We start from the raw sequence: 19,570 nt of genomic DNA, 5'->3' as shown, positions 1-19,570 counted from the left end.
TATATAGTGCACTTAGAGTTGCAAAGGGAGGGTAAATGTTCTAAATTCATTACAGTATCAGAATGTTGGTATCTTTCAAAGACCTCATGCAATCTATCACAGGACATCAAGTGGCCCTATTGGGTATTTCATATTATCACAGGTGTCTGTGACATCCCTCTGTGTGTCCTAATCGTATCTAAAATATATGAAATAACTCAATAAAATAAAATAAAAATCCTTTATATTTCTTTACACACGTATTTATTTGAATATGTAAATATGTTTTTGTTGACAATGTTTTGGCATCAAACTGGTGGCAGTTGTGAACACAGTCAATAGTTGGAAGAGTTGCAGAGTTAATTGAAAATAATGCCATTGTTGATGAGATGCTGTTTTCTTTAATTAGGCTATTTTCTCTTGAACCATATGTTCTATCTACTAGAAACTCATGGACAATACGGAGGCAGATATAATAAATTAATACTACATATTCATATTTTTTTTAAATTGTGTATTCAAGAATAAATTACCAAAATTACGATAGATTGCCATAGATTATCTGTTAATTAACAAAATGACTGAAGATTCCGGTAACTTTGGTATACTACCGGTAGCTTTGCAACCCTAAGTGCACTACTTTTGACCAGAGCCCTGCACCCATATAGGCTCTGGTCAAACGTAGTGCAAGGTAGGGAATAGGAAGCCATTTGGGACACATACAGACAGACAAGGACCCTCCCAACAGCGACGACGCATCCTTTATTGTCCCACTCCCTCACGCAGCCGGAATCATTTATACAAATAGATGACATTTACAGCTGCTTCCTGTATATGCCTAGGCCTTAGTAGCTTTTTTTTTTTTTCTTCATTCAGAAGAAACGTCTATTTTGGGTTGAAAGAGTCCCTCAAACAAGAGACGTTGAGTTTTATTTGGATTCCGGCTGTAATTTCCGGCCTTTTATTGGATAACGTTATGAAAACAAGGTTTATACTCAGCCACGCAGCTAAAAGGACTCATTCTTCTGACATTCCACTCACATTTCTACACAGATCTTGATTACACAGTCATTAAGTAACTACTAGATTAAGTAATTATGATGTAATTACCAGGCTAAACTAATAAAGACTCACCTTAACGGTTTCCTCTGTGACGTTCTTGTCGATTTTCGTGGCTGCATACTGGTTTAGGCGGTGGAGAAACACCTGTGTAGAAGAGAAAAATAAAATATTATTTTGAACTCCCTCCAAGATTAGATTACATTTGGCGCGTGATGGTTTCTTCTTAGAGCTGCCAGTTTAACATCCCAAGGTCGCGTCCCAAATGGCACCCTATTCCCTATATAGTGCACTACTTTTGACCAGGGCCCATGTGGGAATAGGGTGTCATTTGGGACACAGCCCAAGGTAGAGAACAGATTGGAGCGGAGGCCCCTTCCCTTCTTGTACTGCTTACAGCTGCAACACTCTGCACATTGCCAGTGCAAGTTACTAACTATCAGAATGGACACCTGATCCATGTGAAAGCTGATCTTCGCTCTGGAGTTAAAAAAACACCTGGGCTCACTTCATAAATGCAGCGCATGAACTTTCAAAGGAGGTCGCAATCATGATCGCTGGGGGAGGAGGTGGGGAGGAGGGGAGGAGGTGGGGAGGAGGGGAGGAGGTGGGGAGGAGGGAGGAGGTGGGGAGGAGGGGAGGAGGTGGGGGCGGCTATTCAGTGTGAATTGTGATGGATAAGAATGGTTAGGGTTCTGACTTTCTCCAGTTCTCTTAGGATCCTGGTTCCTAAACCATTTTCATGCAACGGGTACCAGGCAACTTTAAAGCTTTGGGCCTTTTTTAGGCCCACCAAATGAATTAGAACTATTTCTCAAGCCAGAACCAAGTCTTAAATCACAACCAAGGAAGACTTTGGCATTTGGGAAACGGGAAGCCTACAGCCTTGGGCTGTAGGCTACACTTCAAGTAGAAGGAGACAGACATATACGTACAACAACTCACAGGAAAAGAAAAAAGACAGCCAGTAGGAAAAAACAGATTTCTGCCTTGTGTTAAGAGAGGATGTGTTCCAAATGACACCCTATTCCCCTATGGGCCCTGGTAAAAACTAGTGCACTATAAAGCGAATAGGGTGCCATTTGAGATGATTCCAAAGTGTTGAAAACCCAACACATCAACGATATGGCACACTCAATTAGATTGATGATAATGCCCTCAAATCACGTCACGAATGCTGGGCGAGCGATGATGAAAGTAAATCCTAGCAAATCATATCTCAAAGAGAAATCTCTTAGTTCAAAAGAAAGGCATAGGCTTTTCATACCCTCAAAGCTTAACTCCACCCAACCCCATTGTGCGTTCATACATTAAGAATGACTCACGTTTCTCATTCCGCTAGCGTTCAAATTGTGCTGTCAAATATGAGTAAGTGAGCTCAGCAAGAGGCGAGAAACTTTCCCTGCCATTACATCAGCTGTACAGACATCCATTCCATGTTCCACCATGTAGCCTCTGCTTTAACAATATTCTGCCACATATTCCCTGAACGTAGACTCAAGACACTTTACTGGTAATCAGGACAATGTCATGATGTGTCAAGCCTTCCAAAAACACCTCCATGGGGTATACACAAGTTGCCTGGTTAAAATAACAGACCATGTGGGTCTGTGTGTCAGCCAGGCAAACGGACTAGAGGTTCCATAAACAAAGGAGTGATGATCCTGCTTGTGAGTGCAGTGAGTGAGGGGGGGGTCGAAGGGGAGAAAGTGAGGGGGTCAGCGTACAGCCTGCCCTCCGCAGTGACACGTTGACAGGACAGAGGAGGCTGTGTCGGAGAGATGATCCTGCAGTCAGGAGACCCAGGCAGTGTCCCACATGACAACCTATTCCCTTTATAGTGCACTACTTTTGACTGGAGCGCTAGGGAATAGGGTGACCTGTTCACTGTGATTACTATTATTTGACCACGCTGGTCATCTATGAACATTTGAACATCTTGGCCATGTTCTGTTATAATCTCCACCCGGCACAGCTAGAAGAGGACTGGCCACCCCTTATAGCCTGGTTCCTCTCTAGGTTTCTTCCTAGGTTTTGGCCTTTCTAGGGAGTTTTTCCTAGCCACCGTGCTTCTACACCTGCATTGCTTGCTGTTTGGGGTTTTAGGCTGGGTTTCTGTACATCACTTTGAGATATCAGCTGATGTAAGAACGGCTTTATAAATACATTTGATTTGATTTGCCATTTGGGACACAAGCGGAGGTCAAGCCCAGAGCCCATTCAGGGTTAGGTCTAGGAGGAAAGGTCAGGAGGAAAGGTCAGGAGGAGACACAGACAACAGGACACGACCCCCCTTTAATCACCTCATGACTCACACTACCCAGTACTATACCACACAAAAACTACAACATCCAAAGCAACAACACAGGGAATAGGGTTCCATTTGGGATACAAGCCATATTCTCACACTTAAAGACTGGCAGGTAAAGATACCATGTCCATGAGTCTAGCATGCGGTCTAACTGGACAAACAGTTACTGCTCATTAGGGTCCTGTAATGCCATCTGTCGTTTAGAGGACCACAGACAGCCTGGACAACCTAAAAAGACCACACACACCACACCGAATGTTGATCTGCCGTTTGTCCAGCGGGCTGCTGTACTATCCGCTGGTGGCCGTCTGTCTGACTGCAGACATTTCCGTGCGATTCTACATGTACAATTGGTTTGCACTCAGTTTGCAAATTACTGCCGGCACTCTGTTCTGAGGGGCGAAGTACTTTCGGCCGGCAAATGCTATTGGTGTGCCTGAGCCGTAAGGGAACGTCCCAAATGGCACCCTATTCCCTATATAGTGCACTACTATCCTACCCTATGGGCCCTAGTCAAAAGAAGTGCACTATATAGGGAGGGAATAGGGTGTTCATTTTGGGGGCAATCTGACTGATAAGACATAACTCATGTAAACAACTTCTGTAGACAAACTTAACGACCATATAAAGCCAAAGCATTTCCTGTTAGAACTGCTCCAACGGAATGTTGATGACACTATCAACACAGACATGCTTTTATAGCTCCTAGTCTAGTGGGCAGATGTATGGAGTCTAGTTTGTACATAGTCCTGACAATGCACTGACGCACCACGGCAAATGTTATTCAATTCAACTGGTTTCAGTCGGCAGTAATTTGCAAACTGAGTGCAAACCAATTGTACATGTAGAATCGCACGGAAATGTCTGCAGTCAGACAGACGGCCACCAGCGGATAGTACAGCAGCCCGCTGGACAAACGGCAGATCAACATTCGGTGTGGTGTGTGTGGTCTTTTTAGGTTGTCCAGGCTGTCTGTGGTCCTCTAAACGACAGATGGCATTACAGGACCCTAATGAGCAGTAACTGTTTGTCCAGTTAGACCGCATGCTAGACTCATGGACATGGTATCTTTACCTGACAGTCTTTAAGTGTGAGAATATAGGGGGGGTTAACTCTGAAGGGCGGTTTCCCCGACACAGAATCTCCATTTAAAATGTTTTTTAGTACAGGATGACTAGACAGTGTGTTCCGGGAAACTGCCCCTGTGTGTTTTTAAGGGTCTTGGTGTCCCACCTACGAAGCAAACTATGGGAGGCACTAAGACTAGGAAACACTAATGAGAAAAGTCTTGCCACTCTCAAACAAACTAAGCGTTGAATTACATTGATTTTAAAGGCCTAAACTTTTAAACACCTCAGCAATTAAAATGGCCGAGTCGACTACGAGACAGCATAGCACAACAGCTCTGCTCTCAGCTCTGCGCTCCACACGAGGAAAAAAGACGAAAACTGCGTCTCAAATAGCACCTTATACCCTACATAGTGCACTATTTCTGACCCGGGCTCTGGTCAAAAGTAGTGCATTATGTAGGCAATAGGGTGCCATTTGGGACGCAGCCTGGATAATTGAATGTGTGCTGGTGGATGGAGATGGAAAGGACTAAATAGTCAGTCTCTTTGTGGAAGCGCTCCTCCACGCTAATTACCATTCTGTAGCTGTAGTCTGGTAGACTCACTGAGGAGAGGCTGACTAGCATTAGCATCTCATTAGCAAGTCTAATTTGTTTGTGTGTGTGTGTGTGTGTGTGTGTGTGTGTGTGTGTGTGTGTGTGTGTGTGTGTGTGTGTGTGTGTGTGTGTGTGTGTGTGTGTGTGTGTGTGTGTGTGTGTGTGTGTGTGTGTGTGTGTGTGTGTGTGTCTAATCTGTAGCTACACGCACGACCGTCTACAGCCAATCGCATTAGTCTGACAGGGACGGGAGATGGAGAGATGTTTAGGTGAGAAAGCGGCGTTCATGGACATCGAGACGAGGTTCCATGTCATCAAAGTACGACTTAAGAGACAGTCTCGGCTAATTATAAAGCCGAGATCTGTTTATTTGAGAGGAAAGGTAGAACCTTTTTACATCTAAGTGTAGATCTTTTCATTAAAGTATGACAGAGAGCGTAATCGTGAAACCTTGTTACTCAGTTTTTTTGAGAAGTCTAATTATAATTGATACTTTCACTTTTTATTCTGTAGACGCTAATTAGGATTTATCCACTGCTTCTGGTGGCTTATGTAGAGAGAGAGAGCTCTTCATGAAACATTGGCAGTACAGATGCTTATCAAACAGCCTATAACTTTACAGAAGAAAACATCAAACTTGCTGAGTAGTAGACAATGCAGTTCTAAATCTGATCTATGCAAGTTAAACAATATCCGAGTGTATCGGGGGGAAAAAACTACTTCTCTGGTTTAAAACGGCCTACGTGGCATCGATTGTCCAAAACATGTATTCTACTGTCAAAATGTACAACAAATTGCAAATAGGATAATTTCGTAATAAAGTCAGTATCGTCCAAAACAGAGATTTGCAAGATGTTATGAATCTAGGGGACATAACAGTTTCTTGGGTTGGGTTTATTTCAATCCTGCCCACAGCTGGCAGCACACAACCCAATCGTAATGCCCAACACATGGGTGCGGAACTGATCGTGGTAAATTTGGTTTAACTTTGGATCTCTCTATGGGGCAAGTTAGGGACCATCAGTAAACTACACAACGTACATGGGACAATATTTGTACATTTCAATAGGTCCAAATTTCAATGACTTAAAAACCTCAAACCAACTATAAATTGTGGAAATTCAAATACAAATATTGAAGTATTTAATGAGAAAACTAAAAGGTGTGCAACAGGAAAATATTGTTATTGAAAATAAAGTTCAACCAACATTGTCACATTCGCACATCGGCAGATTGATGCCAATAAGTTGGCTAGTTTGCTAGCTAGCCTAGGCTACTTCCAGACAAGACCTGGTTAGACTGTTTCAAGTTATCTAGAAGGGTGAGTGACTAACTGTACTGTTTTGGAAGAGTGAATGTACAAACACTGCCCATGAGCGAACACACACACACACACACACACACACACACACACACACACACACACACACACACGACACGACACCAACATTAAAACACACCTCCAAAACCCAAATCTCCTTCTCAGTCGCATTTCCTAATGAGGAGGATAGAAACCGTCAGTTCCTCTTTAACAGTGTTTTTTCCCTCAGGAAGATAAAGAAGACTTGTTCTTGTCAACAAAATGGCTGCATCAGCTGCATCACTAAAGGTAACGGCCCACTGCTGCTACCTCACTCTCAAACCAAGGTGCATGAATTGAGGGGGGGGGGGGGGGGGGGGGGGGAGGGGGGGATTCTGATGAAGGCTACAAGCCATCACGATGGCTTTTAACAATAATCTGTTTTAACAGTTTTCCACTGTCCTCCCAGAGTTGCTGAATTTCTTCTTCAATGTAAGCTGCATCACTAACTCACAATGGACTGGGGCTTGGGTTAACCACACCAAGGGACCATGGTTGAGCCAGCCTAGCATCACACCAGTCACAAAGGACTCAGATCAGACGCATGCAGCCCAGTGATAGGGAACACATGTCCACATATCCTGCACTGTCTGTCTCGAACTCTCTCTCCTCATATTCATTAGCCAATGGCCGCTTCACTCCCAGAAGGAGACACAGTGTTCTCCAGGAGCGGATGTCTTTGTGCAGGAAACCACTGTGTCTGGGAAAGGAACCGACCTGACCGCCGATCAAAAGCATACGTTATAACGGCTCCTCTACGGGACAGATGGCACCCTATTCCCTTTATAATCTACTACTTTGTGCACTGTGTAGGGAATAAGGTGCTATATGGGACTCAGCCCATGTCTATGATTATGTGACCGCAGTCAAGGGACTGTCAGACGGACAGACATTCTCAATAAATACTCAAATACCAGGATGTAAGGGGACTTCCAGAGATATTCTTTACAAGAGTCTGTCTCGAGGTTCCGTTTGAAGGATGCTCCTTTAGTTCAATAGACCACATCTGGTTTGGTTTTTGAGCAGAACCCGTTCCTTGGGGATGCACCCCAAATGGCATCCTATTCAGTGCACTACTTTTGACCAGTGCCCAAAGACCTCTGGTCAGAAGTAGTGAACTATGTAGAGTATATGGTGTAATTTGGGACGTATAGGCCATGGGCTCCATAGATGAGCTACAATAAGGTAAAGGTGAACTAAGGAGACAAACAGGGATATGCTGTACTTTCTATGGGCAACATTCTAGAAAAGTCAAACAGAGGTCCCGTAAAAAACTACAAAAGGACTATTATATTTGTATCAGTACCTAATAGAGATGCTGTAATGGTAGTACTTTCTGATAGAATACAGTATATTGTACTATCTGAACCACTAGGATATCCACAAAGACCAGAAAACACTGATTCAATGTAATACATCAAACAGTTACTTTACTTTTGCATGCCCCCCACCAACAGTTGTAACCTACATTGCGCTAACAGATGTTGAGGGTAGCTTTGTACTTGACTCAAACTAATTTCTGCAACATGGGAGCTTTTACATGTCTTTTTTCTAAAACTATTTGCAGCATTATTGTGTTCTGGCCTTTCTATTTAGCTCTCCATCTCTGCGTGGGGGGGAGAGTATTCCCATCCCAAAACTGACCATGTGTGCCGTTACATGGTTAAAGGCTAGCTCTCTTTATCCTTCATTCTCACACACACACACACACACACACACACACACACACACACACACACACACACACACACACACACACACACACACACACACACACACACACACACACACACACACACACACACACGCGCAAAAGACAGAGTACATTAACACACTCCATACATCCAGCATCTCCCTCTTATGTTCTTTGTATCCAATCAGGGAAAAAAACATTCATCTCCATCATGGTCCTGTGGTCCTATCGTTACACCACATTACTGGGAAGACGCGTTGGTGTCAGGAAGCAACCTAACTAACGGATTTCAAACCTGTGTCCCAAATGGCAACCTATTCCCTACGCAGTGCACTACTTTTGACCAGGGCCGATATAGAATAGTGTCCCGTTAGGGACTCATTCCATGTGTTGTGCCAGAGTGGACCACAGTGTCCTTCTCTTCTCTGTTTCCCATAGAGACGCGGAGATAAAGATTTAACACAGGGAGTCAGCTCGCTAGTCTGTCGTCCATTCTAACCCCTAGCTCTGCTTAATAGAGGAGAGAGGAGACGTTGAGGGGCCAGAGTTGTGTAACAGCCCATTCACACAAAGCCCTGTTGGCATTTAGTTCAGGAACTAGGCAGGTCTCAGACGGCCTGGCGCTCTTACGGTAAAGCGTTCTGTCGCCATAGAAATCACAGAACTCTGGAGCCTGGCCATTCCTTTAGCTTCCCACCCTCCCCTCTCCTTTCTCTTTGTTGCATCCCAACTAATAAAGGAACGCGGGTCGACCAGGGTCAGTTTCATAGGTCTAGGCTAAACACCAATCTTGGTCCTAGGGAGTGACAGACAGGTTGTGAAGGGTTTTGGTTCAGCCCAGCACTAAAACAACTATTTGAAATAGTCATTGAAACTGTATCAAAGCAATGCCTCTATCAGTTCTGTTCCAGGTTAGAGGACTTCCAGGTTTGTTACTGTTAAGATGTTAGTTCAGAACTGTCCATAGAGTGCTCTGTGACTGGGAAATTCTACGGCCCAGGTCACAGGTGAGGTATAGTATATCGCATTTGATGAGATGAATGGACACTTCATTCACAGACTCTACTGTCCTGGGGAACTGGCCCGTTTGTCCTGACAGAGACCATTCACCGAGCTGCTCTTTGTTGTCCTAACTGGGCCAGTGGAAACAGCACACACTTCCCACTTCCAGAGACAGAGACACATTACTCAGTAATTACTCAGTCCATCTGCGACCGCTGAAACATGAACACGTATAAACCAGTCTCCTTTATCTGAGAAAGCTGTTGGTGTCACGTTCCTGACCTGTTTTCTGTTGTTTTGTATGTGTTTAGTTGGTCAGGACGTGAGCTGGGTGGGAATTCTATGTTGTGTGTCTAGTTTGTCTGTTTCTATGTCAGCCTAGTGTGGGTTCTCAATCAGAGACAGATGGTAGTCGTTGTCTCTGATTGAGACTCATATATAGGAGGCTTGTTTTGTGTTGGGATTTTGTGGGTGTTTGTTACCTGTCTCTGTGTTTGTGTTCTGCACCAGATAGGTCTGTATCGGTTTTGCACATTTGTTATTTTGTATGTTGTTTGTAGTGTTTCACTTGTTCTTGTATTAAACATGTTGAACACTTTGGTCCTCTCCTTCACCTATGGAAGAAAGCCGTTACAGAAACACCCACCAAACCCGGACCAAGCAGCGTGGCAACGGGCAGCAGCAGCAGCGGTACAAGGAGGAATGGACATGGGAGGAGATTCTGGACGGAGAAGGACCCTGGGCAGAGCCAGAGGAGTGTCGCCGTCCCAAAGCGGAGCTGGAGGCATCAAAAGCGGAGAGGCGGCATTATGAGGCGCTTGCAAGGCAGAGTGGCTGGAAACCCGAGAGGCTCACCCAAAAATTTCTTGGGGGGGGGCTAAAGGGGAGTGTGGCGAAGCCGGGTTGGATACCTGAGCCAACTCCCCGGGCTTACCGTGGAGTGAGAGGGCGTCGTACTGGTCAGACACCGTGTTATGCGGTAAAGCGCACGGTGTCCCCAGTACGCGTGCTTAGCCCAGTGCGGGCTATTCCACCTTGCTGCACTGGGAGGGCTAGGTTGGGCATCGAGCTGGATGTCATGAAGCCGGCCCAACGTATCTGGCCTCCAGTACGTCTCCTCGGGCCGGCGTACATGGCACCAGCCTTACAGGTGGTGTCCCCGGTTCGCCTGCATAGCCCAGTGCGGGTTGTTCCACCTCGCCGCACTGGCAGGGCTACGGGGACCATTCAACCTGGTAAGGTTGGAGAGGCTCGGTGCTCAAGAGCGCGTGTCCTCCTTCACGGTCCGGTATATCCGGCGCCACCTTCCCGCCCCAGACCAGTACCACCAGTGCCTACACCACGCACCAGGCTTCCAGTGCATCTCCAGAGCCCTGTTCCTCCTCCCCGCACTCGCCCTGAGGTGCGTGCCCTCAGCCCGGTACCTCCAGTTCCGGCACCACGCATCAGGCCTATAGTGCGTCTCAGCCGGCCAGAGTCTGCCGTCTGCCCAGCGGTGCCTGAACTGCCCGTCTGCCCAGCGGTGCCTGAACTGCCCGTCTGCCCAGCGGCGCCTGAACTGTTGGTCTGCCCAGCGCCGTCTGAGCCGTCCGTCTGCCCAGCGCCGTCTGAGCCATCCGTCTGCCCAGCGCCGTCTGAGCCATCCGTCTGCCCAGCGCCATCTGAGCCATCCGTCTGCCCAGCGCCATCTGAGCCATCCGTCTGCCCAGCGCCGTCTGAGCCATCTGTCTGCCCAGCGCCATCTGAGTCATCCGTCTGCCACGAGCCATTAGAGCCGCCCGTCTGTCCCGAGCCATTAGAGCCGTCCGTCAGTCAGGAGCTGCCAGAGCCGCCAGCCAGTCAGGAGCTGCCAGAGCCGCCAGCCAGTCAGGAGCTGCCAGAGCCGCCAGCCAGTCAGGAGCTGCCAGAGCCGCCAGCCAGTCAGGAGCTGCCAGAGACGCCAGCCAGTCAGGAGCTGCCAGAGACGCCAGCCAGTCAGGAGCTGCCAGAGACGCCAGCCAGTCAGGAGCTGCCAGAGACGCCAGCCAGTCAGGAGCTGCCAGAGCTGCCCTTCAGTCATGAGCTGCCCTTCAGTCATGAGCTGCCCTTCAGTCATGAGCTGCCCTTCAGTCATGAGCTGCCCTCCAGTCATGAGCTGCCCTTCAGTCATGAGCTGCCCTTCAGTCATGAGCTGCCCTCCAGTCATGAGCTGCCCTCCAGTCATGAGCTGCCCTCCAGTCATGAGCTGCCCTCCAGTCATGAGCTGCCCTCCAGTCATGAGCTGCCCCTCAGTCCGGAGCTGCCACTAGTCCGGAGTTGTCCCTCTGGCCTGAGCTACCTCTCTGTCCTGGGCTACCTCTCTGTCCTGAGCTACCTCTTTGTCCTGAACTACCTCTCTGTCCTGAGTTGTCTCCTCTATTGTAGAGGGGAGTTGGTGAAGGTTCCTGGACCATGGTCGGGGGCGAGGGTCGCCACTCAAGGGACGCTAAGGAGGTGGACAAAGACAATGGTGGAGTGGTGCCCTCGTCCACCGCCGGAGCCGCCACCGCGGACAGATGCCCACCCAGACCCTCCCCTTGAGTTTTAGGGGTGCGCCCGGAGTTCGCACCTTGAGGGGGGGGTTCTGTCACGTTCCTGACCTGTTTTCTGTTGTTTTGTATGTGTTTAGTTGGTCAGGACGTGAGCTGGGTGGGAATTCTATGTTGTGTGTCTAGTTTGTCTGTTTCTATGTCAGCCTAGTGTGGGTTCTCAATCAGAGACAGATGGTAGTCGTTGTCTCTGATTGAGACTCATATATAGGAGGCTTGTTTTGTGTTGGGATTTTGTGGGTGTTTGTTACCTGTCTCTGTGTTTGTGTTCTGCACCAGATAGGTCTGTATCGGTTTTGCACATTTGTTATTTTGTATGTTGTTTGTAGTGTTTCACTTGTTCTTGTATTAAACATGTTGAACACTAGCCGCGCTGCACTTTGGTCCTCTCCTTCACCTATGGAAGAAAGCCGTTACAGTTGGGTATGGATAGTGTGCTGCGATAGACTGGGGGTGGTATTTAAAAAGCGTCTCAGAGTTGGAGTGCTGATCTAGGACCAGGTCCTCCACTGTCGATTCATTACAGTCTAAAACGCAAAACTGATCAGCATTCCTACTCTGAGACGGTTTATGAATACAAGCCCCAGACTATTACCATGCACTGTGTATTGAAATGCTCCCTTATTAACAGACAGAGAGAAGACAAAAGGCTTCGAGGCCCAGTGGTGGAGATACAAACAACAGGCTGAGTTTGTTTGGTGCATTTCCCTACACACCAGACCTGGGTTCAAATACTATTTGAAATAATTAAAAATACTCTGAGCTTGTCAGACTTAACGGACCAATAGAATAGTCCCAATACCATAAACCCTGCCCATTTGGCACTTCGGGCAGGCTAGCGCAAACACTCAAAGTATTTGAAAGATTTCAAATGCCATTTGAACCCAGGTCTGCACCACACTGTCCAGTAGACTGAACCAGTGCACTGTGAAGACATGCCCCACAACATGTCCGACCAGTTCAACCATACAAATCTGTTATTCTGGAACATAGAGGCAGAAAGTGTGTGTGTGTGTCTCTGTCTGTCTACTGTTCTCTTAACAAAGGAGAGCACAGTAAAGGCATGAAATCTGTGTCTGGTGGAAGAGAGAGAGACAACAGAGCGCGCGCGCGCACACACACACACACACACACACACACACACCACTCTGACACAGAGACAACAGAGCGCGCGCACACACACACACACACACACACACACACACACACACACAGACCACTCTGACACAGAGACAACAGAGCGCAGGTGCAACAGACAGCAGCTCAACTATCCTCACCTGCCTCTGTGTCCCAGTGCTGTGTGTATGTGTGTGTGTGTGTGTGTGTGTGTGTGTGTGTGTGTGTGTGTGTGTGTGTGTGTGTGTGTGGCGTGTGTGCATACAAGCATCAGTGGAGGTTGCTGAGGGGAGGACGGCTCATAATAATGGCTGGAATGGAGCGAATGGAATGGCACCAAACACCTGGAAGCCATGTTTGATGTATTTGATACCATTCCACAAATTCCGCTCCAGCCATTACCTTTAGCCCGTCCTCCCCAATAAAAGAGCCACCAACCTCCTGTGGTGTGTATGCATGTTATTGTGTGTTTGTGTGTGTGCACGTGCGTACGTGCGTGTGCTTTTGGAAGTGGGAACCGAGGCCTTGGTTTGTCTGTCCTCATGACACGCCCACTCAAGGGTCTTGGGAGCTGTGTGTATATGTGTTTGGAGGAAGTGGTGCATTCACCATGGTTCCTGTTCAGGGGATCGGACTTTACTGCTGGGGCTATTTCGGTGTTCAATCTACTGTACCGAGGTCGCATGGGAATTTACACAGGCCCACACACGGACGGACACACACACAAGGTACCGCCCCAGACACAGACATTTCACCCTGATGCCTAACCCTAACCCACCACACCTGGGTGGATCTTCAGCAGTCAACCCTTTGTAACTCTATTATTCACCCGATGAGCCATGAGTCTAACTTTACAGGGGCCGATAACATCACCAGGACCCATCCCCAGCTTCCCGCCAGTCATCCCAGACACACACACACACACAGACCGTGCTTCTCCATCCAGTGGGAATGTGTACAGGAAATTCAGACTATAAATAAAGCATGGAGGAATGTTAGTGCATCTGTCTGGGGAGCCACTAGGCTCATCTGCAAAGAGGGAGAGTGGCTCCAAATCTGCATCCCAAATCCCTAAATACTGCACTACTTCTGACCAGAGCCCCATAACAAGTAGTGCTCTATAGAGAGAATAGGGGGCCATTTGGGACCAGTTGTCCTCTGGTTTTTATTAATAACACAGAGCAGCAGGTCTTTTTATATGATCTTCTTTTATTAGGCAGAGAGAGAAAGAAAGGCTTGCCTGTCTCGGTGTACTTAATAACCCTTCATTAAAACAAATCACCCTGTCTGGGCGTGCTGTGCGGCTGTACCGCTGACAGACTGGTAAAGTTACAGTAAGACACCACAAGAATATTATAAACCTCAGACTAACTTTGGGAAAACGCTCTTTAATAACAGACACGTTTGACTCACATACTGTAGTAGCCTTGCTGTACAGCAATATGGACTAACTTAGGTTTGGTCTGCGGCAGCCTAAATTACACCTTAGCCTACAGAACCAAATCAAAAAAAGACATTTCAACACGTTAATGTGCATTTTTGTTTGCGTTTCAGGGGGTCAAAATTGTGCACTATATAGGGAAACGGGTATCCTTTGGAAGGCACACTTTGATTTCTAATTAAGGGCTATTTAAGTAAATACCAATCTCTTTATCTCTTTTTCCCACGTGGCTTGAGGATACACCTTTTGGCTTGTCAGTGAGGTAATTCAGTAGCTCTTGGAAATGAGAGACTGGAATAATGTTTCCAATGGTAACTATGAAATAGATTACGTTTTTAGCACCAATTAAGATTTGACTCAAGAAAATACATAATTGATTCAAAGCTACAAACATTGATGATGAAACTAAGGCTAAGATCTATGGCATAGATTGACTACAGTCATCCAAGTAAAAAGACGGCCCAACACAGTGCCTTCATAAAGTATTCACACACCTTGACATTTTACACATTTTGTTGTCATTTTTTGTCAACGATCTACACAAAATACTCTAATGTCAAAAATTCAAACATTTGCAAAAAGCTTCATGAGGTAGTCACCTGGAATGCATTTCAATTAACAGGTGTGCCTTGTTAAAAGTTAATTTGTCAAATGTATTTCCTTCTTAATGCGTTTGAGCCAATCAGTTGTGTTGTGACAATACAGAAGATAGTCCTATTTGGTAAAAGACCAAGTTCATATTATGGCAAGAACAGCTCAATAAGCAAAGCGAAACGACAGTCCATACTTACTTTAAGACATGAAGGTCAGTAATCCAGAAAATTTCAAGAACTTTGAAAGTTTCTTCAAATGCAGTCACAAAAACCATCAAGCGCTATGATGAAACTGGCTCTCATGAGGACCGCCACAGGAATGGAAGACCCAGAGTTACCTCTGCTGCAGAGGATAAGTTCATTAGTTACCAGCCTCAGAAATTGCAGCCCAAATAAATGGGTCACAGAGTTGAAGTAACAGACACATCTCAACATCAACTGTTCAGAAGAGACTGTGTTAATCAGGCCTTCATGGTTGAATTGCTGCAAAGAAACCACGGCTAAAGGACACCAATAAGAAGAAAAGATTTGTTTGGGCCAAGAAACACGAGCAATGGACATTAGACTGGTGGAAATTTGTCCTTTGGTCTGATGAGTCCAAATTACTTTGGTTTTTTGGTTCCAACCGCCGTGTCTTTGTGTGACGCGTGTGGATGAACGGATGATCTCCACATGTGTATTTCCCACCGTGAAGCATGGAGGAGGAGGTGTTATTGTGTGGAGGTACTGTGCTGTTAGTCACATGTCTGTGGAACTTGTTCAGTTTGTCTCAGTTGTTGAATCTTATGTTCATAAAAATATTAACACGTTAAGTTTGCTGAAAATAAACGCAGTTGACAGTGAGAGGACGTTTCTTTTTTTGCTGAGTTTAGATTTGGCCTTGTGTTTTAGGTTGTTGTTCTGCTGAAAGGTGAATTCATCTCCCAGTGTCTGGTGGAAAGCAGACTGAACCAGGTTTTCCTCTAGGATTTTGCCTGTGCTTAGCTCCAGTCCGTTTATTTTGTATCCTGAAGAAGTCTCCAGTCCTTAACGATTACAAGCATACCTTTGACATGATGCAGAAACAACTATGCTTGAACATATGGAGAGGGGTACTCAGTAATGTGTTGCATTGGATTTGCCCCAAACATAACACTTTGTATTCAGGACAAAAAATGTATTGCTTTGCCACATTTTTTGCAGTACTACTTCAGTGTCTTGTTGCAAACAGGATGCATGTTTTGAAATATTTGTATTCTGTACAGGCTTCCTTCTTTTCACTCTATCAATTAGGTTAGTATTGTGGAGTAACTACAATGTTGTTGATCCATCCACTGTTTTCTCCTATCACAGCCATTCAATTCTGTAACCGTTTTAATTGGCCTCATGGTGAAATCCCTGAGTGGTTTCCTTCCTCTCCGGCAACTATTTTATTTTATTATTTTTTTTTTCACCTTTATTTAACCAGGTAGGCCGGTTGAGAACAAATTCTCATTTACAACTGCGACCTGGCCAAGATAAAACAAAGCGGTGTGACACAAACAACAACACAGAGTTAAACATGGAATAAACAAACGTACAGTCAATAACACAATAGAAAAGTACACTGCTCAAAAAAATAAAGGGAACACTTAAACAACACAATGTAACTCCAAGTCAATCACACTTCTGTGAAATCAAACTGTCCACTTAGGAAGCAACACTGATTGACAATAAATTTCACATGCTGTTGTGCAAATGGAATAGACAAAAGGTGGAAATTATAGGCAATTAGCAAGACACCCCCAAAAAAGGAGTGATTCTGCAGGTGGTGATCACAGACCACTTCTCAGTTCCTATGCTTCCTGGCTGATGTTTTGGTCACTTTTGAATGCTGGCGGTGCTCTCACTCTAGTGGTAGCATGAGACGGCGTCTACAACCCACACAAGTGGCTCAGGTAGTGCAGTTCATCCAGGATGGCACATCAATGTGAGCTGTGGCAAAAAGGTTTGCTGTGTCTGTCAGCGTAGTGTCCAGAGCATGGAGGCGCTACCAGGAGACAGGCCAGTACATCAGGAGACGTGGAGGAGGCCGTAGGAGGGCAACAACCCAGCAGCAGGACCGCTACCTCCGCCTTTGTGCAAGGAGGTGCACTGCCAGCCCCCTGCAAAATGACCTCCAGCAGGCCACAAATGTGCATGTGTCTGCTCAAACGGTCGGAAACAGACTCCATGAGGGTGGTATGAGGGCCCGACGTCCACAGGTGGGGGTTGTGCTTACAGCCCAACACCGTGCAGGACGTTTGGCATTTGCCAGAGAACACCAAGATTGGCAAATTCGCCACTGGCGCCCTGTGCTCTTCACAGATGAAAGCAGGTTCACACTGAGCACATGAGCACATGTGACAGACGTGATAGAGTCTGGAGACACCGTGGAGAACGTTCTGCTGCCTGCAACATCCTCCAGCATGACCGGTTTGGCGATGGGTCAGTCATGGTGTGGGGTGGCATTTCTTTGTGGGGCCGCACAGCCCTCCATGTGCTCGCCAGAGGTAGCCTGACTGCCAATAGGTACCGAGATGAGATCCTCAGACCCCTTGTGAGAACATATGCTGACACATGCACATTTGTGGCCTGCTGGAGGTCATTTTGCAGGGCTCTGGCAGTGCACCTCCTTGCACAAAGGCGGAGGTAGCGGTCCTGCTGCTGGGTTGTTGCCCTCCTACGGCCTCCTCCACGTCTCTTGATGTACTGGCCTGTCTCCTGGTAGCGCCTCCATGCTCTGGACACTACGCTGACAGACACAGCAAACCTTTTTGCCACAGCTCGCATTGATGTGCCATCCTGGATGAACTGCACTACCTGAGCCACTTGTGTGGGTTGTAGACTCCGTCTCATGCTACCACTAGAGTGAGAGCACCGCCAGCATTCAAAAGTGACCAAAACATCAGCCAGGAAGCATAGGAACTGAGAAGTGGTCTGTGGTCACCACCTGCAGAATCACTCCTTTTTTGGGGGTGTCTTGCTAATTGCCTATAATTTCCACCTTTTGTCTATTCCATTTGCACAACAGCATGTGAAATTTATTGTCAATCAGTGTTGCTTCCTAAGTGGACAGTTTGATTTCACAGAAGTGTGATTGACTTGGAGTTACATTGTGTTGTTTAAGTGTTCCCTTTATTTTTTTGAGCAGTGTATATATATACAGTGTGTGCAAATGGTGTAAGGAGGTAAGGCAATAAATAGGCCATAGTAGTGAAGTAATTACAATTTAGCAAGTTAACACTGGAGTGATAGATGTGCAGATGATGTGCAAGTAAAAATACTGGAAATACTGGTGTGCAAAAGAGCAAAAAAGTAAATTAAACAATATGGGGATGAGGTAGGTAGTTGGATGGGCTATTTACAGATGGGCTGTGTACAGCTGCAGCGATCGGTAAGCTGCACAGATAGTTGATGCTTGAAGTTAGTGAGGGAGATATAAGTCTCCAACTTCAGTGATTTTTGCAATTCGTTCGAGTCATTGGCAGCAGAGAACTGGAAGGAAAGGCAGCCAAACGAGGTGTTGGCTTTGGGGATGACCAGTGAAATATACCTGCTGGAGCGCGTGCTACGGGTGGGTGTTGTTATGGTGACCAGTGAGCTGAGATAAGGCATAGCTTTACCTAGCAGAGACTTATAGATGACCTGGAGCCAGTGGGTTTGGCGACGAATATGTAGTGATGGCCAGCCGACGAGAGCATACAGGTCGCAGTGGTGGGTGGTATATGGGGCTTTGGTGACAAAACGGATGGCACTGTGATTGGATGCATCCAGTTTGCTGAGTAGAGTGTTGGAGGCTATTTTGTAAATGACATCGCCGAAGTCGAGGATCGGTAGGATAGTCAGTTTTACGAGGGTATGTTTGGCAGCGTGAGTGGAGGAGGCTTTGTTGCGAAACAGGAAGCAGATTCTAGATTTAATTTTGGATTGGAGATGCTTAATGTGAGTCTGGAAGGAGAGTTTACAGTCTAGCCAGACACCTAGGTATTTGTAGTTGTCCACATATTCTAAGTCAGAACCGTCCAGAGTAGTGATGCTAGTCGGGCGGGTGTGTGCGGGCAGCGATCGGTTGAAGAGCATGCATTTAGTTTTACTAGCGTTTAAGAGCAGTTGGAGGCCACTGAAGGAGTGTTGTATGGCATTGAAGCTCGTTTGGAGGTTTTTTAACACAGTGTCCAAAGAAGGGCCAGATGTATACAGAATGGTGTCATCTGCGTAGAGGTGGATCAAGGAATCACCCGCAGCAAGAGTGACATCGTTGATATATACAGGGAAAAGAGTCGGCCTGAGAATTGAACCGTGTGGTACCCCCATAGAGACTGCCAGGACAACAGGCTGAGTTAGAAGGAGTTAGGAAGGACTGCAGTATATTTGTAGTGACTGGGTGTATTGATACACCATCCAAAGTGTAATTAATAACTTCACCATGCAAGGGATATTCAAAGTCTGCTTTTATTTTTTTACCCATCTACCAATAGGTGCCCTTCTTAGCAAGGCATTGGACACCCTCTCTGGTCTTTGTGGTTGAATCTGTCTGAAATTCACTGCTCGACTGAGGGACCTTACAGATAATTGTATGTGTGGGGTACAGATATGAGGTAGTCATTCAAAAATGATGTTAAACACAATTATTGCACAGAGTGAGTCCATGTAACTTATTATGTGACTTAAGCACATTTTTACTCCTGAACTTATTTAGGCTTGCCATAACAAAGGGGTTGAATACTTATTGACGTTTCAGCTTTTCCTTTTTTATTACATTTGTACAATTCCGAAAAACATA

General features: G+C 46.3%; 1 protein-coding gene across 1 annotated transcript in view; it reads right to left on the bottom strand.

The window, feature by feature from the left end:
- prex2 (phosphatidylinositol-3,4,5-trisphosphate-dependent Rac exchange factor 2) overlaps window positions 1-19,570 on the bottom strand; it is a 206,341-nt gene that overhangs the window by 167,813 nt on the left and 18,958 nt on the right. The window contains exon 2 of the mRNA XM_038997738.1: window positions 1,114-1,185. Coding sequence (XP_038853666.1) covers window positions 1,114-1,185 — 72 coding nt within the window. The remainder of the gene's footprint in view (window positions 1-1,113; window positions 1,186-19,570) is intronic.

Source organism: Salvelinus namaycush, chromosome 7 (assembly GCF_016432855.1).
Source record: "Salvelinus namaycush isolate Seneca chromosome 7, SaNama_1.0, whole genome shotgun sequence".
Taxonomy (NCBI): Eukaryota; Metazoa; Chordata; class Actinopteri; order Salmoniformes; family Salmonidae; genus Salvelinus; species Salvelinus namaycush.
The sequence above is the reverse complement of the archived record's forward strand: the minus strand, read 5'-3'. Positions and strand labels throughout refer to the sequence as shown.